The sequence below is a fragment of the Ambystoma mexicanum genome, chromosome 11 (genome assembly GCF_040938575.1).
Source record: "Ambystoma mexicanum isolate Mex_15411 chromosome 11, UKY_AmexF1_1, whole genome shotgun sequence".
Lineage (NCBI taxonomy): Eukaryota > Metazoa > Chordata > Amphibia > Caudata > Ambystomatidae > Ambystoma > Ambystoma mexicanum.
This window is the reverse complement of record NC_090934.1, coordinates 133,695,595-133,722,611: the sequence shown is the minus strand read 5'-3', so window position 1 is coordinate 133,722,611 and position 27,017 is coordinate 133,695,595. Positions and strand designations below refer to the sequence as shown.

General features: G+C 46.3%; 1 protein-coding gene across 1 annotated transcript; it reads right to left on the bottom strand.

The window, feature by feature from the left end:
• Positions 1-1,316: 1,316 nt before the first annotated feature.
• Positions 1,317-19,853, bottom strand: LOC138504671 (gastricsin-like). The gene is made up of 9 exons (XM_069625251.1): positions 19,798-19,853; positions 17,397-17,535; positions 13,532-13,649; positions 12,428-12,546; positions 11,916-12,112; positions 11,186-11,308; positions 8,349-8,496; positions 8,091-8,189; positions 1,317-1,731 (listed from the first exon to the last, which is right to left on the bottom strand). The coding sequence occupies exons 1-9, from the start codon at positions 19,851-19,853 to the stop codon at positions 1,579-1,581; spliced, it is 1,152 nt and encodes a 383-aa protein (XP_069481352.1). The 3' UTR covers positions 1,317-1,578.
• Positions 19,854-27,017: the final 7,164 nt, after the last annotated feature.

Sequence of the window (27,017 nt, the reverse complement as noted above, 5' to 3'; positions counted from 1 at the left end):
GGGGCAGGGGGTATCTTGGAATAGTTCTGGTGTTTATCATAGTAGTATTAAATCGTCAAAAGTGTACATCAGAGTAGTCTTAAATTGAAAATCGAGCTTAAGTAGAGTTAAGGACGTAGAGTAGAATTTTGAAGGGGCTTGGGTGAAAATGATTGATGGGATGGAGGTATAGAACACCAGTTCAGAAGAAGGCCACAGCTAAGCACGTCCCATGCCTGTTGGCAGCCTTAAGCATGCACACATTTTGTAGTTGTCGAAGTAGGACCATGCAATCTTAGGATAGCATGCATTTTGTATGTGTGGGAGGACCCCGACGCACTTTTATGCAAAGGTGAATTTTGTAGGTCGAGAAGTTCAGCCTAGCAGCCTCAGACAATCAAGAGTTTTATAGGTGTGGGAAATACTGCCTTTTCACTTCCATCACTGTCACAAGTATGGAGATAAAGAGATCTGAGGTTCTTCTAATAGAATATTCCAGAGGTATTTAGAGATGGTTTTTGATGACCAAAAACCACAAACTTTAACCTTCAGCAAACTGGTGGGGTAAAAATGGTCACTCGTCCACAGAAGTTTTTTGGGAAGTGTTTTCCCTTTTGAGAGGAAACCATAAGCCCTTCACTTCAATACAGTGGGGGTCATTATGAGTGCGATGGTAAGGAGTTAACAGCACCGGTAAGGATGACGGTGCCGTTAACCCCTTACCGGTGCATTACGAGGTCCCTTACCGGGAGCCGCTAAAGGACCAGGGACCTAATAACGGGCCTGTTATTAACAGGCCTTTTATTAGCTCCCTCCCCATTCCCATTGAGCCTTATGAGGGCTCGAACGGGAATGGGGATGGGCATTTTGAATGGGGACTTACCGGGTCCTCCAAGGCTGGAATGACCCGGTAAGTACCCATTCAAGGAACCTGGACCTGGACACGAGTTTGGAGGCAGCCATGGCGCTAATAGCCCCATGGCTAGTGTATGTGATGTTTTCTGTGGGGTCGCTGTGATGGGATGAAAGGGTGGGATTCACTGAAGCTCATTCTCTTACCACCTTTCCCACATGATGGATATGCGGATCTGAATGCATGCATTCAAATATACTCCTCAGCATGAGGGTGGATACGCATAACATATGCTTTAAGCAAAATGCCCCGATCAGCAATATCACTACCACTGTAGCAGCGGCAAAGCTGGAATGGGGCATATTTCCAGGTAACACCGCTGGCTGCCGTGGTCATTTACTTTGGCTGTATTCCCGACTTCCTGGCAAAAAATCCACCCAACTCATAATGAGACGGTCCTACAAGTCAAACAATAGCTACATGAGAAGGTCAAACTTGTTTTATTTAAAGAAAGAAGACAACATCAGTGTAATCCAATTCTCAAAAAATTTGAATAAGCAGATCAGAATTCAACAATAATGCTAGTAACAGAGAGAATGAGAGAGTGAAGGATAGAGAGAGAAAGAGAGGGAAACATGGAGGGAGAGAGAGTGGGTGATAGCAGGAAGGGTCCTGGCAGCGAAGCCCCGCGTCTAGGTCGCAGTGGCGAATCGCCGTGTCTAGGCCGCAGTGGCGAATACCCACGTCTAGGCCGCGGTGGCGAATCCCACTTGGTTGTTGGTCACATCGTAGATGGAGTAGTACTGTCGCAGGAAGACATCTCCCATGATCCACAGGGGCTGCCCGTCCTGGGAGGGCAGGTAGGTGGGCATGATGCCGACGGAGCACTCACCGTTGCTCTGTGGAAAGACAAGGAAATGCTCAGTTACTATCCCACGTTGGTAAATCTATCCTTTAACATCAAGTAGTGACTGCACCAAGGGACAGGAAACACGATCACATGCTACCCTCAGACCATTACTAGCATTTCTATTTGTGCTGTTTATTAAACAATGTCAGTGTTTTTATAATCCTAGATGTCACTTACTGATTTCTAGGGGTTGCAATTCCAACCTTTGTGTTGTTGCTTGCTATCACTGTAGCGTGGCTTTCAACACCTGTGGACTGCTTTGCAACACGTGCAAATCTCCACAGAGATTTTCAAGCTCCGTGGATTTGCTTTGCAAACTGTGGACTACTTTGCAAGCTCTCTGGACTGCTACCCTAACACTGCGGGCTGTTCTGTACCAATGCAGACTTGTTTGCAATCCTGTTGACTGCTTTGCAAGCCCTATGGACTGCTATGCTATCTCTGCGGTCTGTTTTGTACCCATGTAGACTCGTTTACAATCCTGTGGACTACTTTGCAAGCTCTATGGACTGCTATTCTATCTCTGCGGGCTGTTTTGTATCCATGTAGGCTTTGTTTGCAATCATGTGGACTGCTTTGCAAGCACTATGGACTGCTATGCTATCTCTGGGGGCTGTTTTGTACCCATGTAGGCTTGGTTGCAATCATGTGGACTGCTTTGCAAGTTCTATGGACTGCTATGCTATCTCTGCGGTCTGTTTCGTACCCATGTAGACTCGTTTACAATCATGTGGACTACTTTGCAAGCTCTATGGACTGCTATGCTATCTCTGCGGTCTGTTTCGTACCCATGTAGACTTGTTTACAATCCTGTGGACTACTTTGCAAGCTCTATGGACTGCTATGCTACCTAGGTGGGCAGTTTCGTACCCATGTAGACTCGTTTACAATCCTGTGGACTACTTTGCAAGCTCTATGGACTGCTATGCTATCTCTGCGGGCTGTTTTGTACCCATGTAGGGTTGTTTGCAATCATGTGGACTGCTTTGCAAGCCCTATGGACTGCTATGCTATCTCTGCGGGCTGTTTTGTTCCCATGTAGGCTTGGTTGCAATCATGTGGAGTGCTTTGCAAGATCTATGGACTGCTATGCTATCTCTGTGGTCTGTTTCGTACCCATGTAGACTTGTTTACAATCATGTGGACTACTTTGCAAGCTCTATGGACTGCTATGCTATCTCTGCGGTCTGTTTCGTACCCATGTAGACTCGTGTACAATCCTGTGGACTACCTTGCAAGCTCTATGGACTGCTATGCTACCTATGTGGGCAGTTTCGTACCCATGTAGACTCGTTTACAATCCTGTGGACTACTTTGCAAGCTCTATGGACTGCTATGCTATCTCTGCGGGCTGTTTTGTACCCATGTAGGGTTGTTTGCAATCATGTGGACTGCTTTGCAAGATCTATGGACTGTTATGCTAACACTTCGGTCTGTTTCGTACCCATGTAGACTCGTTTACAATCCTGTGGACTACTTTGCAAGCTCTATGGACTGCTATGCTATCTCTGCGGGCTGTTTTGTACCCATGTAGGGTTGTTTGCAATCATGTGGACTGCTTTGCAAGATCTATGGACTGCTATGCTATCTCTGCGGGCTGTTTTGTACCCATGTAGGCTTGGTTGCAATCATGTGGACTACTTTGCAAGCTCTATGGACTGCTATGCCATCTCTGCAGTCTGTTTCGTACCCATGTAGACTAGTTTACAATCCTGTGGACTACTTTGCAAGCTCTATGGACTGCTATGCTATCTCTGCGGGCTGTTTTGTACCCATGTAGGGTTGTTTGCAATCATCTGGACTGCTTTGCAAGATCTATGGACTGCTATGCTATCTCTGCGGGCTGTTTTGTACCCATGTAGGCTTGGTTGCAATCATGTGGACTACTTTGCAAGCTCTATGGACTGCAATGCCATCTCTGCAGTCTGTTTCGTACCCATGTAGACTCGTTTACAATCCTGTGGACTACTTTGCAAGCCCTATGGACTGCTATGCTATCTCTGCGGGCTGTTTTGTACCCATGTAGGGTTGTTTGCAATCATGTGGACTGCTTTGCAAGATCTATGGACTGTTATGCTAATGCTGCGGTCTGTTTTGCACCCATGTAGACTCGTTTACAATCCTGTGGACTACTTTGCAAGCTCTATGGACTGCTATGCTATCTCTGCGGGCTGTTTTGTACCCATGTAGGGTTGTTTGCAATCATGTGGACTGCTTTGCAAGATCTATGGACTGCTATGCTATCTCTGCGGGCTGTTTTGTACCCATGTAGGCTTGGTTGCAATCATGTGGACTACTTTGCAAGCTCTATGGACTGCTATGCCATCTCTGCGGTCTGTTTCGTACCCATGTAGACTCGTTTACAATCCTGTGGACTACTTTGCAAGCTCTAAGGACTGCTATGCTACCTATGTGGGCAGTCTCGTACCCATGTAGACTCATTTACAATCCTGTGGACTACTTTGCAAGCTCTATGGACTGCTATGCTATCTCTGCGGGCTGTTTTGTACCCATGTAGGGTTGTTTGAAATCATGTGGACTGCTTTGCAAGATCTATGGACTGCTATGCTACCTATGTAGGCAGTTTTGTACCCATGTAGACTCGTTTACAATCCTGTGGACTACTTTGCAAGCTCTATGGACTGCTATGCTATCTCTGCGGGCTGTTTTGTACCCATGTAGGGTTGTTTGCAATCATTTGGACTGCTTTGCAAGATCTATGGACTGCTATGCTATCTCTGCGGGCTGTTTTGTACCCATGTAGGCTTGTTTACAATCATGTGGACTGCTTTGCAAGCTCTATGGACTGCTATGCTATCTCTGCGGGCTGTTTTGTACCCATGTAGGCTTGTTTACAATCATGTGGACTGCTTTGCAAGCCCTATGGACTGCTATGCTTTCTCTGCGGGCTGTTTTGTACCCATGTAGGCTTGTTTACAATCATGTGGACTGCTTTGCAAGCCCTATGGACTGCTATGCTATCTCTGCGGGCTGTTTTGTTCCCATGTAGGCTTGTTTACAATCATGTGGACTGCTTTGCAAGCCCCATGGACTGCTATGCTATCTCTGCGGGCTGTTTTGTACCCATGTAGGCTTGTGTACAATCATGTGGACTACTTTGCAAGCTCTATGGACTGCTATGCTATCTCTGTGGGCTGTTTTGTACCCCTGCAGACTCGTTTGCAATCCTGTGGACTACTTTGCAAGCTCTACGGACTGCTATGCTACCTATGCGGGCAGTTTTGTACCGATGCAGACTTATTTGCAATCATGTGGACTACTTTGCAAGCTCTACGGACTGCTATGCTACCTATGTGGGCAGTTTCGTACCCATGTAGACTCGTTTACAATCCTGTGGACTACTTTGCAAGCCCTATGGACTGCTATGCTATCTCTGCGGGCTGTTTTGTACCCATATAGGCTTGGTTGCAATCATGTGGACTACTTTGCAAGCTCTATGGACTGCTATGCCATCTCTGCGGTCTGTTTCGTACCCATGTAGACTCGTTTACAATCATGTAGACTACTTTGCAATCTCTATGGACTGCTATGCTATCTCTGCGGGCTGTTTTGTACCCATGTAGGGTTGTTTGCAATCATGTGGACTGCTTTGCAAGATCTATGGACTGCTATGCCATCTCTGCGGTCTGTTTCGTACCCATGTAGACTCGTTTACAATCATGTGGACTACTTTGCAAGCTCTATGGACTGCTATGCTATCTCTGCGGGCTGTTTTGTACCCCTGCAGACTCGTTTGCAATCCTGTGGACTACTTTGCAAGCCCTACGGACTGCTATGCTAACTCTGCAGGCTGTTTTGTACCCATGCAGACTTATTTGCAACCCCACTCATTGCGCCCTTCAGATTTACCTGCCTTGAATCTCTGTTATTGTTATCCTGCCCACGTCTTTCCCCTAAACCTACACTTATCTGTGTTGCTCTTTTTCTGCAGTGTACTGTCTGGATACTCCTAGACCAGGAGCAGCAGAAGGAAGTCAGGGCTTTACTTTCCCCCCAAAAGCATAAAATCTAACCACTTGTGTAAGGGAGGCTTTGGTTGGTCATTGCAAGGTTTACAGCTATAGGAAGTGGAGGGAGAGCATTGCTCAATCGAGGCTATCAGTGTCGGTCAACACACCAACCAAGATAAGCATAATACTTTTAGATAACCAATCAGAATCCAGTGGCTTTGCCAACACCATAGCTCCAGTAACCACCAAACAGTATCATAGAACCAAATAGTCTTTGAGGCAAGTATGCACTTTAAAATGCCCACTAACACAGCATAGCAAAGATTGTTTGAAAGCAATGATCAGTGGACCTTCATCTGAGTCAATGGTTGCGTTTTGTTTGTTTTGTTTTATTCGTATTTATATAGCGCACAACAGCCCGAGGACATCGTGGCACTTGTTACAGTACAAAGCTTAGTTACTTAGTTACATGGTCATTAGCAATATATGTACAGGTTGCAATATAGTTACATAGTCATTAGCAGTATATACACAGGTTACAATATAGTTATATTACATTTGTGTTATATTACAATATACATGGCAGAAGTGGAGGAGGCAGTCCTCCACTTGCTAGTTGAGGCCACTTCTTGCGTATCTATGCGATTTTACCGAGTTTTTTTCATTTGCAGTTAATTTCATTGATTTTTTCAAACGGTTGATTATGCTGCAAATATGGGACCACCTACCCACCGACCCGGGGCCCACCCGCCCGGGGACAACCCACCTGACCCACCGCAACCCATCCTTAGTCCCTCAATATTAATTATTAGCCCAAAACCACCCCCCAAATATATTTTCGGCAACATCTGTTAAAAAAAAAGAAATGCTGCTGCAAAAGCTCCCATCATTCCCCTTCTTGCGATATTATTGGATATGTGATGTCAGTTCTGCCGTCCCGATGATATTAGTAAACCAACATCACTGTCCACAGTTGACTACAAAATACATTGGGCCTCATTCTGAGGTGGGCGCAAAGGGATAACGGGCACCAGTAATGACACCACTGCCAGTAATCCCTTTGCACCCTATCCCGAGACGGGACCCGTTAAGGGATACCGGGGTCAGTAACGGTATCGCAATTTGCGGTACCATTATTGACGCCTTCCCCCTTCCCATTGAGCCCTATGGGGGCTCAAATGGGAATGGGGAATGGCTTTTACAATGGGGATTTACCGGTCCCGCCAAGGTCGGACTGGACCGGTAAGTCCCCATTGAACGAGGGCGGACACGGTCCCGTTATTGGTGTTAGTCATGGCGCTAATAGCGCCATGACTAGCACCAACCCCGTAATGAGGCCCATTCTCTTTTAAAAGCAGTGCACACCTTAACAGTGTAGTGGATGAATGTGTAAGGGGAGTGAGGGGAGTTTTATACCATATAAAAAAAAATGATACTTTTTTGGGTGGGCCTCAAATTGGGTTCATAAGAGGTGGCAACCAATGGATGGCAGGTATTGCGGTGCCATTTTGAATAGTGTCTCATTTTACAGAATTGGAGTCTGTTGAGTTTAGAGAATTGAGGACAGGGTGCACCATAGGTGCCTGGTGCACCCTAAAATGTAGCCTGTACCGGGTCTCAAAAAGTGTCCTAGCCTAGGTGTGGTCAGAAGGCGTGGTATTGTTAAGCAGCTTGCAACACCGTTTCAGGGTATAACAGGTGTGGTGATGTGTGATGGATTGTTCATGAGGTCTCAGGGTGCTGCAGATAAGGCTGTGCCACGTTTTACCTGGACTTTCAAAGGATAGCAAATGTATCTGTGTGTGACAGTGTGGGGGTTTCCTAGAGTGTGTTACAATGCCTCAGGTAAGAAAGGGTATGCTAGGGTACACCTTGTGTGACATGTGCACATCTTTTGTGGTAGGTTTCTGAATGTGGAATTTCAGGATACATGAGCAATGGGATTCCCAGAGTGCACAAGGTGACAGACAGATGGTGTTGTAGAAACGATGTGGTAACCCATACGTGGCATTAATCAGAAAGCAGTGCCCAATTTGTGGCAAGATGTACTGATTCCTGCAGATCCGCTAGGCATGACATTGGGTCCAGCACAGTGCATCAAGTTTGGCACACATAGGTAGGACATTGCAGATCAAATGAGGTGTGGGAGGGTGTGCTTGTGGTGTCAGAGTGCACCAAGTTCACCTGAATGTATCAGATGTGGTGGCACACACTACTATTAGCTGCATGCGCTGGGCGAGGCCAGGTGTACCAGAAGTGGTAAGGTCTACAAGGTGAAGGAGGGTGCACCAGTTGTGGATGGATGAGCCAGGTGGGGCATGATACACCCTGTGTGATAGGGCGCAAAACATCAGACAGCAGCATGACTATCTCTTACCTGCAGAATGTATGCAGAGGGTGGCAGAGGTAGGGAGTTTCCGGCAATGGTGAAGCTCAGGGTGGGCAGGCTCTGAAGACTGCTGCAGCTGACCACATACTGTGAAGAGAAATAGGAACATGTTCACCCAAGTCAGTTTATCTCCCTTGGCGGCCATTTTGTCCCCCCAAGCAGCATTGTCTCACAGAGCTCCGCATCAAGTTCAAAGAAGTAATTCCCCAAGTGTGGCAAGAGTTTGGATGTGCCCGCATGGCGTACCTGGCCATTGGAATCCTGAGTCGCTCCGATGTCCTGCATCAGTGCTGCATAGTACTGGCCAGGGGCAGTGAGGAGGGAAGTGCCAGTGTCAACGATACCCTGGCACCCCTGGCTGCACCAGCCAGTCGCCTGCCCGTTGACTGCGAATCTGGTGAGAAATAGGGAGCAAGTGGGATTACTCTTTGGCCATGATATTGACCAGATCTCACATAATACCAGTGTGAGGCTCAGTGCCCACATGATTCACATGTGTATTGATCTTCAGATTTACCAACATGAAAGCGAAGCGCTTCAAACAGAAAGTGAGGACAGCTAGACATATAGTCTCCAAGGTATGGAGGGAATGTCTCTGGCTGGATTCGAAGATGTCCAGAAATGGGCACAGTAATAATAATAATAATAATAATAATAATAATAATAATAATAATAATAATAATAATAATAATAATGCCAGGAAAGCCAACCAACCAGCATGGAAGGGATGAGCAAGGGCATTCAAGGATCTAACAAGATTGAAGAGGGTGCAGGTGTCAAAGTTAAAAACATTGCCAGGCACAGTAAAGGAACATTGTGGCAGGCCCAGGAGCATTCTGATACAGTAGTCAGATTTTCTGAGGACAAGAGTGAATACCAGAGCTTTGACAGAGTAGACACTGAGGAAGGGACAGACTTTCCTGAGGCTGACAAGGTTGAGCCCAGCAGATGCAGAGGCCATAAACGGACAGAGTTTAAGATGGATGTTAAAGATGACCTTAGGATCTGAGTTCTGATGGTTGGGGGTGAGAAGATAAGGGGGTTTGGGCAGGGTGGAGGGGAATGGCATTAAGGGTGGGAGAAAACTAATTTCGTTTTTGATGAGTTAGGCATTAGGTAACATAGTGCCATTCGATGATAAAAAGAAAGGCACAGTCAGTTAAGCGTGATGATGATTTTGGTATGAAGGAGGGGATGGTGAAGAAGATTTGGTTATCAGCAACAAATATGATATGGTATGATATGGCATTCATAACGCACCTATAAACAAGTGTTTCAAGGCATGACAAGGCAAGGGAGGGGAGACAGGAAAGAGAAACACAAATATATTACTAGGCTTAGTGATATTCAGATCACGCAACTGCACGGGAGTGGGGAGGGAGAAGTGCTGTGGGGGAGGAAGAATGAGCAAGTGCAGGACATGGAATCAATGCAACAAGTAGTGCAGCCAACAGGTGGCAAGTGCAAATGTTAAAAGTGCAGGAAAGTGGACTGTAGGGTTACAGATGCAGACCACAAGTACAGGGGATGCCAGGGGGCTGTGCGGGTGTGTCACTGGGTGGGCAGAGACATGGACCCGAGTTCAGAGGGTAGCCAGGTGACCAGTGCAGTATCAGACAGGAGATCAGCAGGGGAGAGGAAGAGAGAAGGCAGAAGCAAAGAGGAAGGTCTTGAGATGCTTCTGGAACCATGGATGGTTCTGCTCAAGTTTCAGAGAGGGAGGGTGTTCCAAAGGGAGGCACCAGCCGAGGAAGGAGATCTGCTCCAACCCGTTGCTTGGAGAATCATCTGACCCTCAAGGAGCTGGAGGTGGAGGAGCGAAGAACTCGAGCAGGAAGATATTTCTGGAGAGTGAGCTGGAAATACTGAAGTCTCAGGCCCCAGAAGGACTTGCGGACAATCCAGAGGGTCTTGAACTTGATCCTTACTGCCACTGGGAGCCAATGGAAAGATTTCAAGGCTGGAGAGATACGTTCCCTGGGCTTGAGGCCAACGACAAGAATTGCATTCCTGTTCTGGGTAAGTTGTAGAGGACGGAGAGTACAGGCGGGTAGATTTAAAAAGAGGCTGTTGCAGTAGTTCAGCCTAAAGAGAACTAGAGCTCTGGGGACAGTGAGCTTCTAGGGGAAGGTGAGGAAAGGAAGAACACCGAACACCTTTCCTAGAAAAGAGAAGTTCTGGAAACCAAGTGGTGAGTGAGTGAGGAGGAGAGAGGGATCAGCAACAATGTAGAAAACAGTAGAGAGATTGAAAATTATTAGAAAGAATTCTATGTGACAATAATGCAATATTGTGAAAGTTTGAACCATCGGCAAGGTACATTCTATGGGCATTTTACGCCAGAACCAAGATTGAGCGAGGGGACGGTTGATGAGTTGGTTAGCCTCTAGGTATGCAGTTATGCGACTGAATACCACACTTCCCAAAATATAGTTTTGAGGGAGAAGAGAGATTGGGCGATTGTTTGTTGGACGGTTGAGGTCAGCTGTGGGCTTCTTTTGGATAGGGTACGTAGCTGCCGTCTTGAAGCCTTATTGGAAGATTCCTGTCGATAGTAATAGGTTAATGAGAGGACAGAGGCAGGAGCAAGCATGGGGTGCAAAACCTTTGTTTGCTGTGCAAAGGGGGCAGCAGGGGTATAAGTTGGGAAAATGGATGCCAGTTCAGTCGTTGTTGTCGGTCATAAAGGGAAGAGTCGTTACAGGTGTGCAGTGGTCGAGAAAACAAAGGCGAATGAGGGAGAGACAGAGAGGCAGTGAAGGTGTCTAGTACTTTAGTATTTCTTGAGGAGAGGTAGGAAGAAATGTCATTGGCAGGGAGAGAGAAGGCAAAAGAGCAGGGTTGTGGGGGTGGGATCACCGATAACTTCCGGGTCCAGACCATTCTTTCCCCATGGCTTTCAGAATTCTCTCCTGTTCCAATATATCTTTTAACTGTGCTGTGCTTGTGTACGCCAGTTGGTGGCATACTATAGGCGATGACGAATAAGATGGGGGAGGGAAACGGGTAACACAATCATATATTGCAAAACACAGCGTAAAAGAACATTTTTATTCAGAAAATATCTGCTCCCAGTGGCTCACCCCTGAATGCCAATCTGCCAGTACTGCTGCTGAGTGACCGGTGCCCAGGTGATCTGGCCTGTGTAGTAGTTAGAATCCACTCCGCCAAAGACAAGCTCTCCTCCCGTCTGGGCGTTCTCCTGGCTGGGGATTGAGCAAAAAGTGGAGCATGCTTTATATTTTCTAAACACATTTGCTTGGCTTTGTCATTATTAGGAAAGTCCAGGCCCTAAGAGAACAGTTTGAGCACCTTCAACACATCCTCCATCAGAGGCATGGGGACAGACTAGGACTGGAGATAACTCATTAACTAGGAAATGTAACATTGCCCAGTCCTGGAATACTTCTTTCTTGCAAGGATGCTATGGATAGAACCAGACACGGTCTAGACTGTTCCATGGGACGTCCTATCTCCCACTGAAAGTCTACTAAACAACTCTACGATATAACAATATATTGAGGGTCCCCAACATAAACGACTATATATGGACATATTTAGACCAGGAGGATAGCCAAAGGGCAATGCATTCCCCTTATGGACAATACGATGCTATGCACCTTGGGTTTCATCCTTGGTCCTTCACTTAGAAGCAGGAGTCTGTCATTAAGAGCGATATAAGTAACATGCAACAAAGAACCTTGTTTGGTAGAAATGTACGCATACCCAGTAAACCTGTAATCCCAAGGCACTAGGAATGGATCCCGATCCCGGAGTCTGAGAAATGGACCCTGAGAGTTTCTGGATACGCACCTTAGGTAGAAGCCGAAGATGTTTTGGGAGAGTAGCCCTTGGTTCATCATGCCCTCCATGACCGTGGTGGCGCCATCAGCTGCGATCGAAGGATAGGCTAAGCCCAAGATTCCGTCAAACTGGGCATAGACAAAATTGGTGCCCGGTTCGTTGACGCTCAGAGCAAATTCCTGCTGCGTGATGGAAATGCCCTGGATCTGGTTCCAGAAAGAGGTTTCACTTTTAAGTATTTTTTTCCAGGAGAACGTAAAACACAGTATTAAAATATACACTTCAGGATATGCACCACAGACCAGACTGATGAGAAAAGATGGCGGACGTTTGGCAAAACAAATCAATTCAAGTCTACAGGTCAGGGTTTATCATTTATATTCCTAATTACATTGTATACTGTTTAACAACGGATTGATATGATGAATTCATTAAGAAATACAATCTGTAGAAAGAGATTCTTGGTCTTAAAGGTAACGAGTGCCAGTGGTGAGTGACAATGGGTTGCTGCGCATGCTCACCGACACTGTGTCGAAGCCCAGGATTCCGGTCAAACTGCCTGTGCCGTACTGGATGGAGAACTGCTGGTTGTTGCTGGTGTAGGTGGATGATTGGCTGGGGTTGAAGAGCGGGTGGTTGGCTGCAGCAAGAGAACAGAATAGGGTTCACTTTCCTCTACTGGAGCAGACCGAATATAACCACGCGTCTGCTCGTGCCGAGAGAACTTTCAGATTAAGGCATGGGGGATGTAACGGTAGATTGGTACATTTGAAAGAAAGTTTGGGCTGAGCTGGCAGTCAATTTCAAGGTCTCCGTTTAGAGCTGGAGGGAAGGCTTTTTTCAGTGTGATAAATAGTCAAAGATCGTTCAAATCTGGGAAATGGGCCTTTTTTTTGCTCCAAATCAGATTTAAATGGTTTTTTCAGCAGATCAAATTTATTGATCAGCATATTGGTTACCTTTTAACAAATCAAATTATTTTTTCAATAAAAATGTTTTTTCTTATTAATTGACTTGTTCCTTTATATACCACTTCATGATAGATTCTAAGCGCTGCAATAACAGGTGTTAGCATTACTCATTTTAACGGTACTCAATTTATCGGCCTCAGTAGTGTGAGGTTGAGAAGGTCTTTTTGCAGGCTTAGAGGTGAGCTATTAACTCGTGAGCTATCCATAAAGTCTGATCCGACTGTCCCAGCCTGGGTGCAGACATCAGAGGTAATATGTTCTGACTGGGCGCACCGGAGCATGAATTGCATAACTGATGGGTTCTCATTGGGGCACCTGGGATCAGACCAACTGTGTTGCAACTGCTTCCACTAATATGCTCTAAATGTGTCATCCGAGGCTAGACCATCCGGAGGGTTCAATTCTGACTTTACCCGCCAGGACACCAGCCACAGCGGAAAATAAGATGTGACCTTCAGTCGGAGTCAGTGCATTAGCGAATGTGGGCCCTGGCTATTCCAGGAAGTTTTCTAGTAGGTTTGACACAATCTGATTGGGCGAGAAAGGAAGCGATCAGCAGGTGTGTTGTGCAGAGCAGGAAAGACTTAATTATCTTGGGTGATGTGTTCTGACTGTGCCACCAGGGGCAGCGTAGTGCTCATATCCCCTACTCACTGCAGGCTGAGCTGGAGCAGTAGGTGGAGGCCACCCAGAGGTTGGACGAGCCGGTGTCGAAGAGGACCAGGAAGTTCTGGGGTGGCGTGCCGATGCTGATCTCACCATAGTAGGACATCTGTGAAGGAGAGTAGAGTTTATGCAGAACTTCATCTGGGCTCAGGTGCGTGTCCTTTCCTCTAAGACAGGGAGCTGCGACCTTTGGCTCTCCAGATGCTTTGGACTACAGCTCCCATCAGCCCTAACCACCATGTAAAATGGTGAGGGATTATGGAGGACATAGTCCAACACATCCGGAGAGACACAGGTTGTAGACCCCTGCTCCAAGGTATGTTCCTGGATACCCTTCTTTTTCAGTCCGGCAATTAAGCCCACATTTAGGTGAAATTGATCGTTTAACCCCTGTGAATCACTAAAGCACACGCATATGTTGAAAGAGAAAGATTTGTTGGTCTCTGAATTGACTACATTATTCGTTATATAGTGGCCACATCCCCACTACAAGGCCACCCCTACACAGCACACCAGTGTAATGCTTTTGACATTTTTGGTTCTTTCCTTGATTAATGCTTAGAATGCAAAATAGTGAAGCTTGTGCAATATTAGAGCTGTTTCTCTAGGACTTTGTACTTTCCTCACCCCATATTGGATAAAATTCCCACCCACCCCCCCAACACTCTCTAATCCGGTTTGTTTACCGCTTTGTTTTCTAGGCCCTACATACCATACCAATTCCTTTCTGATGCAAACGCAGTCTTACAATGTGAACAGCTACAATGCACTTGCACTGTAACTAGCGCCTAGATGCCTCTGGGTTTTGTGTGCTGCTATAACTGTAATAAATAAATAAACGCCGGCAGTTCTGCTCACAGGACGGGGAACTCCCCACATCGTTCCTCTGACCCTACTAAGCCTCTGTCCCTCAGTTTAGCAATTCTCTATAATGACCATTAAGTTTGTGCGAGACAGACTACGAAAGGCCAGCCTGGACTGTGAGAAAAAGACAGGGACATGGAAAGTGAGAAATTGACAGACAGTGAAGCATCCGCAGAGAGAGAGCAAAGAGACTGCTAGAGTCTATTTGAGAGAGACAACTAGGGATAGACTGAAATAGAGTCACTGGGCCTCATTACGAGTCCGGCTGTAACTGTGCCGGAAAAACCAGCAGGTTACCGCCGGACCCGTATTACCATTCCGCCTCCATGATTGCCGGAATCACCGGGGCATTACGACCCCGGTGACCCAGGAATTCCGGAGGCGGAATTCTGTAAGTCTCCATTCCCATTGAGTCCCATAGGACTCCATGGGCATGGGGACAATGGAAACACTGGTTCTGTCTATGATGGAGCCGGTGTTTCCCTGTCCGCCTGCAGGCGGGTGGTGTTAAATTCACCAGGTCAGACCTCGCAGGAGTGACACCTCCCACCTTCAGGACTCTTAATCAGCCGGTTCGGAAAGAACGGTAGTGGCGGATTTACCACCATCGCTCTTTCCGGACCAGCAGGGTCGTAATGAGGCCCACTGAGTCTGAGAACTATAGTGACAGATAGAAGCAGTGGGCCAGATTCTCAAAACATTTGTGGCGCAAGAGATGAGATGAATTACTGCATCTCTTTCACTTGCATGCAAAAAAGTTGGACCCTGTCCACAACATGCGTTTCAATGCACGCATCTTAATTGGACACTTCCACACACCCCTTTGTGAAATAGCACAAATCAGGGGTGTTTCTGCCATTTTCTTAAAGCACCTCCCATAGTGAGAAACAGATTGCACTTTAAAGTGCACAGAACACAAACACAGTCTGTTTGAACAGGCGTGTGGGAATGCGCAAAACCTACAGGGCTGCACACAAATAATAATGCCCTGCCATGCATTTTCCTATGCCAAGGACGAGTAAGCTTGTCCTTTTTGCATATACTTGCATAATAGCCTGACAGTTAAGGGGTTAAGTGGTACAGCAGTGGTATGTGTTGCTGATGCCCCACTTGCATTTTAATGCCACAATCAGTGATGAAAATGTTTTTTTGTTACACATTTCACAATGGGGGGCCCTTTAAGGGCCTGTCATTGTGAAATGCCCCCCCCAGCACCCACGTTGGAGCTGGGAGCCTGTCGTACATTCGTGTAGAGACTACTGACACCTATGTCTACTGGCCGGCATACATTTTCAGCTGGCATACAGACCCCCTGAAATGTACTGGGCAACTTCGAGAATAAGGTGACCTGTGCATTTCCAAAAGGACGCCAAGTAAAATAAAAACATATCCACTGCACTTTCTTTTCCTGTGGCACACTCTTAGACTCTGCCTCAATGGGGGCTAGTGAGAGAGATAAGGCATAGAGCATGATGGAATGCACAAGAGTGGCAGCTAGCATTATGATAAAGACGAGTGTCGAGTCTTTGATCAATGCATCAGAGTCGACCATTTGCATAGTGACTGCCTTAGCATTGCTTCCTCAGAAACTGACATGAGATGGACAGATGCCAGTGACTGCCTTAGCATTGCTTCCTCTGCACTGAAACAGACATGACATGGACAGATGCCAGTGACTGCCTTAGCATTGCTTCCACTGCACTGAAACTGACATGACATGGACAGATGCCAGTGACTGCCTTAGAATTGCTTCCTCTGCACTGAAACTGACACGAGATGGACAGATGCCAGTGACTGCCTTAGCATTGCTTCCTCAGAAACTGACATGAGATGGACAGATGCCAGTGACTGCCTTAGCATTGCTTCTACAGCACTGAAACTGACATGAGATAGACAGATGCCAGTGACTGCCTTAGCATTGCTTCCTCAGAAACTGACATGAGATGGACAGATGCCAGTGACTGCCTTAGCATTGCTTCTACGGCACTGAAACTGACATGAGATAGACAGATGCCAGTGACTGCCTTAGCATTGCTTCCTCTGCACTGAAACCGACATGACATGGACAGATGCCAGTGACTGCCTTAGCATTGCTTTCACTGCACTGAAACTGACACGAGATGGACAGATGCCAGTGACTGCCTTAGCATTGCTTCCTCTGCACTGAAACTGACATTAGATGGACAGATGCCAGTGACTGCTGACCCTGAGGCAAAAGGGGCAAAGAAACAGAGGGAAAAAGAAGGAGGGCAGGCAAGAATTCAACAGCTTGCATTGTGCAACCACAAACAGAATGACTTCCGGTCCTCAGACCTCACTCACTGCCACTTCATGAAAAGTGGCTGCTACACCAACCTCGTAGATATGTGAAACCCCAACCAAAATATTACAAAGAGGTTGTTTCAACCGGTGAGTTAACCCAGAGGGATATCATTCTGGCAACACTAAAATACAACAGGTTTCAAGGGGTGTTAAACAGGATGATTTGATAGCACCAGCAAATGGTAGACTCTAAAGAGTTAAAGAGTGGAAAAGTTTGGAGGTCTGAAAGAGATCAGGTTGAAGCGAAGCAATGCTATTTTTTTTAAAGTCTGAGACTGAATTTATGGCCTACAGTTGAAATTTAAAGTGTGAGTTCGAAAGTTAGTGAATTGCTTATATAATGTCACTTTTGTAATTATAACTGTATTGAATCACTATTTCACATATGTATGGAATGTATGCTTTTAGAAAATATAAGAAATCAGTGGTTCAAAAAATTTGGATACAACTCGGAAAGTACAAATAAGAAGGTTTTCCGGTGTCGAATTCTCGCTTGCAAACAAATCTCAATTATTTTAGCTACAATTAAATTTGCTAAACACATTTTACCAGGTGTAAACTATTAAGTATGGTATATAGTTTTTTTTTTCTGTTACCTGTGTAATACTTCTATGAATTGATTGGAATATTACTCAATAAAACACAGCAATGGTATGACTTTACTTACATCCATGTAGTTAGAGAGGGGTTCATAGGCCACAGCAAAGTCAGTGAAGCGGTACTTGGTGGCCGGATCCAACCGGGGGGCCTTCAGTCCGTGCTCCGCCATCACCTGCCGCATGGGCTTGAACTTGTGGAGAGGGACTCTTTATGGGGAATAAGGAGCGTACAAGTGAGATCACTGCCAAATGCTTAATTGCCATCGATCCTATCACTGCTGTCATCAACCAATCCAGATCTAAACAGTGAGTCGATTATTCCTTGCATCATATCTTAAATCAGAGTAATCCCTTGAAAACCAGCCCCTTGACTCTACTCCTGAGGTCGCCATTGCTTGACCCTTACTGCTTATCTCACTCTAACTATTGTTTGATAACCTTCTTGTTTCGGGATATGTTGCTGTGGAAGCTGGTTTCTATCCAGCAAGATAGTTGGGTGGGAGAATATCTTCTCCTGGTCCCATTTCAGTCTTGCTTGAAACCTGGTCTCTACAGGTTCGGATGTGCTTGATGGTGGGGCGTCTGGGAACTGGTACTCCAGGATCTCTCAGTGGTGTTTGATACTGCACGACCATAGGATGCGGCTTGAAATCCTAGCACAAGAAAGGGGCATCGGTGGTAGGATCTTTGAGAGGCTCAGCACCTCTTTGCCCACCAGTTGAGTATTATAGGATAAGCCCATCCAAATCCCATCCTGATGCCTGATAGTACCCTTGGGGTCGAGCCTATCACCCATGGTGTTCAGTCTTTACCTGGAACCACTCAGGGATTTGATTGCCAGCGGTGGCATCCCAATGCATGTGTTTGCTGAAGCCACCCATTTTCACCTACAGACACCATCTAATCGTGATATCGGATATCTCTGAGACTGCGTTCTCAGGTTTGAGCCACGGATGGCACCACATTTTTTGAAACACAATACCTAACATTTTGAATTTCCTTTGCTATCACCCTCTAAACCTACGGATTCTGTCCTGTCTCGGCTCGTGCACACCTCGGTTCCTGGTGCACCTTCTAATTATGCCAATGCTGTCATATCTTTAGATTTCACTCTGGATTCTTGTGTCTTCTCTCCCCTTACCCCCATATTAATGCAGAGCTCCACGTAGCCAATTTTCATTCATTTCCTTTAAAGGACACGAAACCTTGTACCTCCTCGGATCCCTTCTCTCTTGTAGTTCAGCTTTTGGTTATTTCTTGGGTTGACACAGGAAATTTGCATGCTCTCAGGTCTCCCCCCAACCAATTCTCACCGGCCCGTAGGCGTGTCTACATGCATTGGCCAGGCTGGTGGGAACCAGGAGGAAGTTTGATCATATTACTACATCCTGAAACAACTTGGCAACTCTTATGAGCTAGACTGTGTGTTTGGCTAACAAGCCCCTGTACTTCCATATGCCGGGATATTCTGCCTCTAAGCTGCTGGTCTTAGGAAGACCAGGGATTTATGTAGTCAAACCTCTCTAGTTGGAGGTTGAAATGTTCCACATTGAAGAGATCATGTAGTGGACAGCAGTGGCATGGTGCAATGGTCTCCTCTCTTGCATGTGTCAGAATAATGGCAGAAACAGTTCTGGGGATTTGTTGAAGGCTTACTACTGGGACAGAGGTTTTACTATTATATTTTGTTTGCTGCTCTTCATGTTTTAATTCTTGGGTGTGTTCTATGCTTCTGCTAAGTTAGGTAGGGGTGGTTTACAGTATTGCGTTGCTGCTAGAGACCATGGCCAGTCTCTGGTATAACAGCAGGTAGGAGAATGGACATGGCAGCACTCATCAGCACTCATCAGCACTCGCCAGCAGTCGTATATGCAGATCAAAGAAGCAAACACCTAGGAACGGGAACATTAGAAGCCATTTTTGTCCAATGCTCCTATCCGCTGCATGAAGTAAACCTCTCTGGCGCATGTTTTGTGTGACTCGTTTTTGGAACTCAAACTCATCTTTGCTAGCTGTATAATCATTGCCTACATTCTGTTTTCTTGACTTGGAAACAGAATCCAGTGCATCTCTTTCCATGAACCTTGCTTCCTATTGATTGTAACTTACTGAAATGTATATCTAACCTGCCTATTAAGTGATTCAAATTCTATTAGGGACTTGTTAGCACTTGTCAGCACTATGTTAAACTTAAAAAAATAATTCAAAATAAATACAATAAATAAACCATTTGTTTTTACACAAATTACGTCAAGAAAGAATGTAACTCTAAGTTTTCAGTTTAAGCAGGGTTGTTTTTTCAGTAATAGTTGTTAGTCTGATCAGGGGAGGGGGTAAAGAACAAATAACACACTAAAACTCTGCAGCAATTTTCCTAAAAACATCCATTCTTATATTCCCGAATCACAGCCTTGCCCAGAGAAGAAGCAACGCTACAGAAAACATGTACACGGTTCTAAGGTTGCTCACCTGAGCAGTCCCTCGCAGAGCTGGAGGCAAACCAAGGCTAGGATGAGGACCTTCATGGCGCCCGGAGGTCTCAGGTAACTTCAGGAGAAGCTGGAGGCTCTGGATTCAGAATAGAAGGATTGGCCTCTGCTTTTATAGGGTACTCGGGCCTCCACTAGCACATTAGCCAATCAGCCGCCATCTCAGGAGGGCGTCAGCCATATTCTGCTGGTTTCAGCATCTGACCTTCAAGGTCTCGCACATTCCAAGGGGTCCCGCATCGCTCCAGTGGAAACAGGTGATAAGGGAACAAAGCCAATCACCCTGCGTACATTCCTCAGCCATTAAAAATAGTTCATGACTTTGCCCTGTTGAACTTTTTTTTTGTCCTTCTTTGCTTTTAATGTATTTGTTCATTATACATCACTGATAGAGGACTTCAGGTGAGTGACAGAAAGATAATGCAAGCTCTTGACTTAGTCCACACAATCCCAAGGTTGTTGTGCCTTCATGCAGTGCTTCCACATCACCACAACCATGCACAGCCAGGTGGTGGCAGATGTTAAGTGTGTGGGAAAAGTATTATAGGCCAATGCCTTGGAATAGCTGATGCAGAGTTGCACTTATGAGAGGTGGGAGCACTCTACTTTTGGAAGTTGGGTGTGAAAGGATTTTTAAGGAAGTAAAAAGTAGTTCCTGCTGTCAGTTGGGGTACCCAGTGATTACATGCATTGATAAGATGCTGATTTGATCTTATAGACACTCTTGGACACTCTTGGATCAGTTAACGCCATAGGAGAGGTCTTCTCTACTTTATGCTTCTTTGTGAAGGATATACAGTGTTGCGGGCACATACCTGTTGCCATTATTTCGAATTTCAGGGATTAGGCATATGGATGAAGCTATACTCTATTGCAAGCCTACTGGCAACCTCCATGTTGTCTATTTTGTGGCCATGTATATACACAGGGCTTGGCCGAGGAGAACTAGGCTGGCTAAAAAATTAGCTAGCCAAGATGATACAACAGAGTTAGAGGTCCCTCTGTGATAGGACATGGCATGAGTATGATGTGTTTTAAAAAACAAGACTAACACATTCTTTAACATTTTTAATTTGGATGATTATGGATGTATTTAGTGGTGAGATGAACCAACAAGTTCCTCACTAGATATTCAATAAATTAGGCAGACATTCTACCATCTATAAAATAATGTTTATTTTACTTAATACAAATAATATGAGTTATCAAATTCCAGTCTGTACATCAACCTGGTGCCAATATGAAGTGTCATAGCACATATCCAGTATCCTTGAAAGGGTAAGGTGTAGATCCCCAAAGATATGTTTGTGACATGTTATTGGTCATTTTACTCTGGGGTGAGACAAAGCTATGGGTGGTATTAGCTATGTGACCGACCCAAGAACTTAACGGTCCTGGGCAAGCTCCTGGAGAAACTGGCCATCTCCCATCTTAACCTCCATGCTGAAGCTGTTGATAGTCTCCATGACCATCAATCTGGCTTCAGAGCGGCCAGAAGCACGGAAACTGCTCTCCTGAACATCCGTGAGGACCTGCTCTTGAACCTCGACTCCAACACTCGGTGTGTTCTCATTCTGCTCGATCTCTCTTCTGCCTTTGACACTGTCAACCATGCCATCCTGCTCAACCGTCTCCGTGATAACCTGGGTATCACTGGTCAGGCTCTGGCATGGCTGACCTCTTTCCTTTCCAATCGACCCTCCCAGGTCCAACTTGGGTCCTTCCTCTCTGACATCTTTTTCTCCACCTGTGGCGTTCCCCAGGGATCTAATCTCTCTCCCTGGCTGTTCAACCAGTATCTGGCACTCCTTGCCCACCGCATTGCCGCCCTCTGCCCCAACTTTCAGTGCTATGCGGACGATACCCAGCTCATTTTCAGGCTACCCTCGGCCTCCTCCTCTCCCTCCCTCATCTCTGACTGTCTGTCTGCTATCCAGGAATGGTGTGCTGCCAATGACCTCTGCCTTAATGCTAGCAAGACTGAGATCCTACTCATCGGCACACCCACTCCCTCCTTCCCTGCAGCTCTCTGGCCGGCCTCTCTTGGCCCTCTTCCTGCTCCTACCTGCAAAGCAAAAAACCTCGGGGTCATCTTCGACTCCACACTCTCCTTCTCTCCTCATATATCTGACATCTCTAAGAAGTCACATTACCAGCTGCACCTCCTCAGAGGTATTCTTCCCTTCCTCTCCTTCCCCCAGAAGCTCACTGTCTCCCGAGCCCTGGTTCTCTGGAAGCTGGACTACTGTAACAGCCTCTATCTTAATCTGCCTGCCTCCACTCTCCGCCCTCTGCAACTCATCCAGAACAGAACTGCGAGACTTGTCCTTGGCCTCAAGCCCAGGGACCATATCTCTCCAGGACTGAAATCTCTACACTGGCTCCCAGTGGCTGTGAGGATTAAGTTCAAAACCCTCTGCATTGTCCACAAGGCCTTCTGGGGCCTGGGGCCTAAATACCTTCAACTCTCTCTTCCTAAATATCTTCCTTCCCGAGCCCTACGCTCATCCGTCTCCAACTCCCTCAGGGTCAGCCGCTTCTCGAAGCAACGAGCTGGGGGTAGATCTCTCTCCGCGGCAGGGGCCTCCCTCTGGAACAGCCTTCCTGCCTCCCTGAAACTTGAGGAGAACCATCTCCGGTTCCAGAAGCACCTCAAAACCTTTCTCTTCACTTCTGCTTTCTCTCTCCCTCTCCCCTGCTAAATTCTTCACCAAAACTGCACTGATTCTGCAACTGGGCCACTCTCACCGACCTCGGTCCTGGGCCCAGTCACTCTTCACTTGGACTGCCTCCCTGGCAACCCCTGCACTGCGGGACTGTCTCTGTATCACTACAGCCTCCCCCCCCAGCACTTGTCTGCACTTACCTTGCACTTGCCACCAGCTGGCCCTATTTATTTATTATTTTATTTCTATCCTACTATTTGTACTGCACTCCCCCCGTCCCCCTTGCACTTTTTCCCTTCCCCCTACCCCTGCACTTGCGCGGTCTGAATGACACCTGGCCTAGTAGGATCGTTGTGTGTCTTCCCCTTGTTCCCTCCTCCCTGCCTCGTCGCGCCTTGAAACACTTGTGTATAGGCGCGTTACAAATGCCATATCATATTATATCATATCATAACTGACGTCTCGCTATCTTGACCCTTTAATAGGACTCTGATGCTATCACATTTACTTTCATGAGTAGTTGTAGGCTGTTTGGGGCTGGAGTCAATTCAAGGTTTTCTGAAGGATAAGGCCTATATACAGGGAGAGGCTGTCACTCTCTTGGTAGCAACTCAGTTGTTTTTGGGGAACCCCCATTAGTGGAGCCTCTGGCTGTTTCACTTAGCTCCCCCTCCTCCATATGACCACACACTCTCTTATAAATGCCTACATCCTCTCCACCACTAGCTGCCAAGACATTGAAACCATAGCTCTTGCCTTGTAGATGACCAGGGAGACCCCATGCCACCTTGCATGCACAATCTGTCCTTTCTTTGGTGGGGGTCACCTGACGCGCATTCAGGAAGTTGGAAAAACCTGCTTTAAAAAACCCTGGACTCTTCACAACTTCATGAAATGGATTCCAGTTATTTTATGTTATGTCTATCAAAATTACACTGTGTTGCCAACTGTACAGCACTGAGCATGTGTGCCGTGTTTTAAGAATGGGAAAATAAAGACATGATGAAAGTCTTAAATGTGTAAGTGGTGGACTTCTTGCACCACCATCACTGACTGACTGCTATTCTTCTTTATTTTACCAGAGCAATGGCGAATCCTCCATCGGCATCATGCCCATCTACCTGCCTTCCCAGGATGGGAATCCCATGTGGAACATGGGAGATGTTCCCTGCCACAGTGGTACTTTATCTTCAATCTGACTGAGACCAAGGGGGATTTGCCACTGCGGCCCCGAATGTGGACTTGGCTGCCAACACCCACACTGTATCTTCTCACCTATCCTCTGCCTAGTTCTTCTTATAAAAAAATATTAGATTTTCTAGAAATAAAATGTAAAAAAATGTTTAACTCTTCATGTAGTTTTGTATTGTTTTCTAATGTAAAACATTACAAAAACAATTAGCACCCATGGTGGGGGAACAACCAATCCCACGATCCAAGCCCACATTCTGAGCAACTTGGCTGCTTTCCCCACTCCTCCATCTTCCCCTCACCCTTCCCTTCCCCTTCGTTTTCCATCCCTCCCACCTCCACTTACTTGATCCCTTCTGCAGGGGGCAGCGCCCCGCCGCTGCTGCCGCGCTGTCTTCCTTCTGGCTGCCATGCAAACGGGAGAGGGACTCCGCTTCGAGCCCCATCTTCCAGCTCCGTGGTGGCCATCTTGAGTCAGTTTCTTGCAGCTTCCCGTTCATTCGTACACAAAATATTATTGTCATCACCCTGGGTTACCAGATTGGCAACCCGGGGTGCTGATAGCAATTTTACCCGATCTGGCCCACCGGGCCTGTACCTTGGGCCCCCGCCATCACCACCCAATCCAGCCGGATCAGGTATTATTGCTAAATTAATAGCCAATGGCATATGTTTGAAAAAAAATGTTTACATTTCTTGATTGAGTGAAAATGTAGTTTGTGGTGAATGGTAGACTCACTGCCCCTTCCCTCCATTAATGGGTTTTCAAATATCCAAATGTATCACGGGACGCATGTTGCTGTTACGGGTACCGGCGGCAACTGGCGACCGGGACCTCCTTTATTCAATAGGCACATGCGCGAGCCAGAACGAGGCTCACGCATGCTCACAACAATTGCGTACTACGCAACATCGTGTAATATGAATTCAAATAATACGGTTCGTTCTTATATAATGTTTCATGCAAGATTCCTTCAAATTCGAAAACACTATAATAACAAGGCTTATTATCAGTCAAGTTAGTGGCACCTAATTTATGATGACAGGCTGGCTCGGCTTTGTCATGGGATTCATATTTGTGAAGTTCAGGCTAACCTTATGTCTGAGGTGTGAGCTTAAAGTCTATATGTGACAAGAACAGTCATTGGGCCTCATTAGGAGTTTGGAGGTAACCATGGCGCTAGTAGCGCCATGGCTGCCTCAAATCCTTACTGACTCCGCCCTGGTGAATGGAGCTGTTACCGCCCCATTCCAATGTTGGCGGGGGCGGTAATTCCCCATTCACCAGGGACCTTCCCCATTCCCATTTGAGCCCCCATAGGGCTCAATGGGAATGGGGAAGGCGCTGATAACGGTACCGCAAATTGCGGTACCGTTATTAGCACCAAAGTCCCTTTGCGGTTCCCGTCCTTAACGCCTGGTAAAACGAGGCGTTAAGGGAGGACCCGCAAAGGGAACTCGTAATAGGGCGGTAAGGGATTACCGGTACCGGTGCCCTTACTGGTACCGGTAATCCCTTACCGCCCGGGTCGTAATGAGGCCCATGGTTTTGCATTAACACCTGTATTTTTAACACAAGACTAACATAAATAACATAACTTCAAGGATTCTACTGAAAGAAAACATAAGCAATGGATGAATGGGGCATGCAGGGGTTCCATCAACCACAACAAATTCATGGTCTTCTAGAACGACTATGCTGACCTTTTTAAATTTCTTTGTGTGCACGTGCGCGTGTGTGTGTGTATGTTTGTGTGTGTGTGTGTGGTGTATATGTGTGTGTGTGTGTGTTTGTGTCTTTGTGCATAGAGGTAGTATGGTTCAGCCTGGGGCTGGGATAGGAGCTGGGAGAGGGGCACATGGGGAAACTCCATTAAAAGAAAGAAAGTTGACATAGAAGTGTCGAACTAGAAGAACACAAAGTAAATGTGACCATCTGAATCATATTAAAGCATTGACTGGCAACACTAACATACAAAAACCTCTCAAGCAGGTCTTCACGTTTATGTCCGCTCCCCAAAATGTTCTCTCAAACTCATATTGTACAGTGGGCATGCCTACAAAATCAACCCTTGGCTTCTGTTGCTCAGTTTTATGCAATGCGTCCGCCCAATGCTCGGTCCTTTGTCTTTGGAGGTACGATTGGGCTGTGGTCGGTGGGGTGCACCAGAATTTCAGCCCATGTTCATGGGTCTGATCTTGCCTTAGTTTGGTGGGGGTTACACACAAAGACCTCTGCTCATTTCCTGGCTTCACCCAAGGCTAAATACTCCCATGCATGTTCCTGCTTGCCAAGTTAGATAGTTCACAGGGTAAGTGCTTGGCTCTCACAGGGAGGCCACCTCCTCATCACAAGTTTGAAGCCCACGGTAGGGTTGACTCAGACTTTCGTCCTTCTGAGTTTGATACATTGGGTAACATTAAATAGGGTAATTATAACTACTCTTGTTACAGTTCTAATGCATGGGAAGAATCCAGCATGAAGTGCTGGAATTGAACACACCTTATTGTTGTCATTGGCGCTTCAACTCCAGCAATTCAGTTCTTGTTCAGCTCTGCTTCTAAGCTGTGCTTGCCCCAAATAAATCAAAAAGGGGCTCTGCATCTACTGGCATAGTCCTCGACTAGCTCACCTCCTTCCTGCAGCCCCACTCTCACCAAAGTCTACGCCATTTGTTTAACTAAAGGCACACTTTTTCCCTATGTGAAAGGAGGCCTGCTCCACTGCCCATGCACCGCACAGGCATTCAGAGAGGGTCAGAGGTTCCCATGCACTCCATGACACAGCAGAAAGGATGGAGAGGATCTGCTCCTCGCCCAAACACATGCAACAACTATCTGAAACTGTTGTTCCTCTTGTACTGAACAGGATCACATCATCAGTAGGATAAAACTAACCTGCCTCATGAAGGTCTAAGTCCTGCTCACATTCCCTATTATTGGGAGAGCAATCCACTGCTTGCTGAATTCTGCTCCACAATGATAGGAAGAGCGAACATTGAAGTGTCGAAAAGGGATGTAACGGGGAACACTCGGCTACCAAATGCCAGGGTTCCCTGTGGTAATATAATTACTTCTATCTATGGAATGTATTTACGTTTTAATAATGGGTAAGGTTTATGAAGGATATCCCTAATCCAAATCCTCTGCATAGCACAATAATCCCACTTCAAAATCAGGGACAAGAAACAGGCTGTTTTTAATGAGAGTATTGTTTTTTTAAGATTTATATTTGTATTGTGTTCAGTCATTAATTTTACTTTTCACAGTTACAAAAGGAAAAAAAGAAACAGATATTTCACATCTAATATGTAAACACACATATTTCATCAATACTTTCAGC

Coding starts and splice junctions, on each gene's coding strand:
- LOC138504671 (XM_069625251.1), bottom strand. CDS start 19,853: ATGAAGGTCCTCATCCTAGCCTTGGTTTGCCTCCAGCTCTGCGAGGGA. Junction 17,536..19,797: donor CTCTGCGAGGGACTGCTCAG/GTGAGCAACCTT, acceptor TTCCCCATAAAG/AGTCCCTCTCCACAAGTTCA. Junction 11,309..11,915: donor ATCTTCGGCTTCTACCTAAG/GTGCGTATCCAG, acceptor CTCAATCCCCAG/CCAGGAGAACGCCCAGACGG.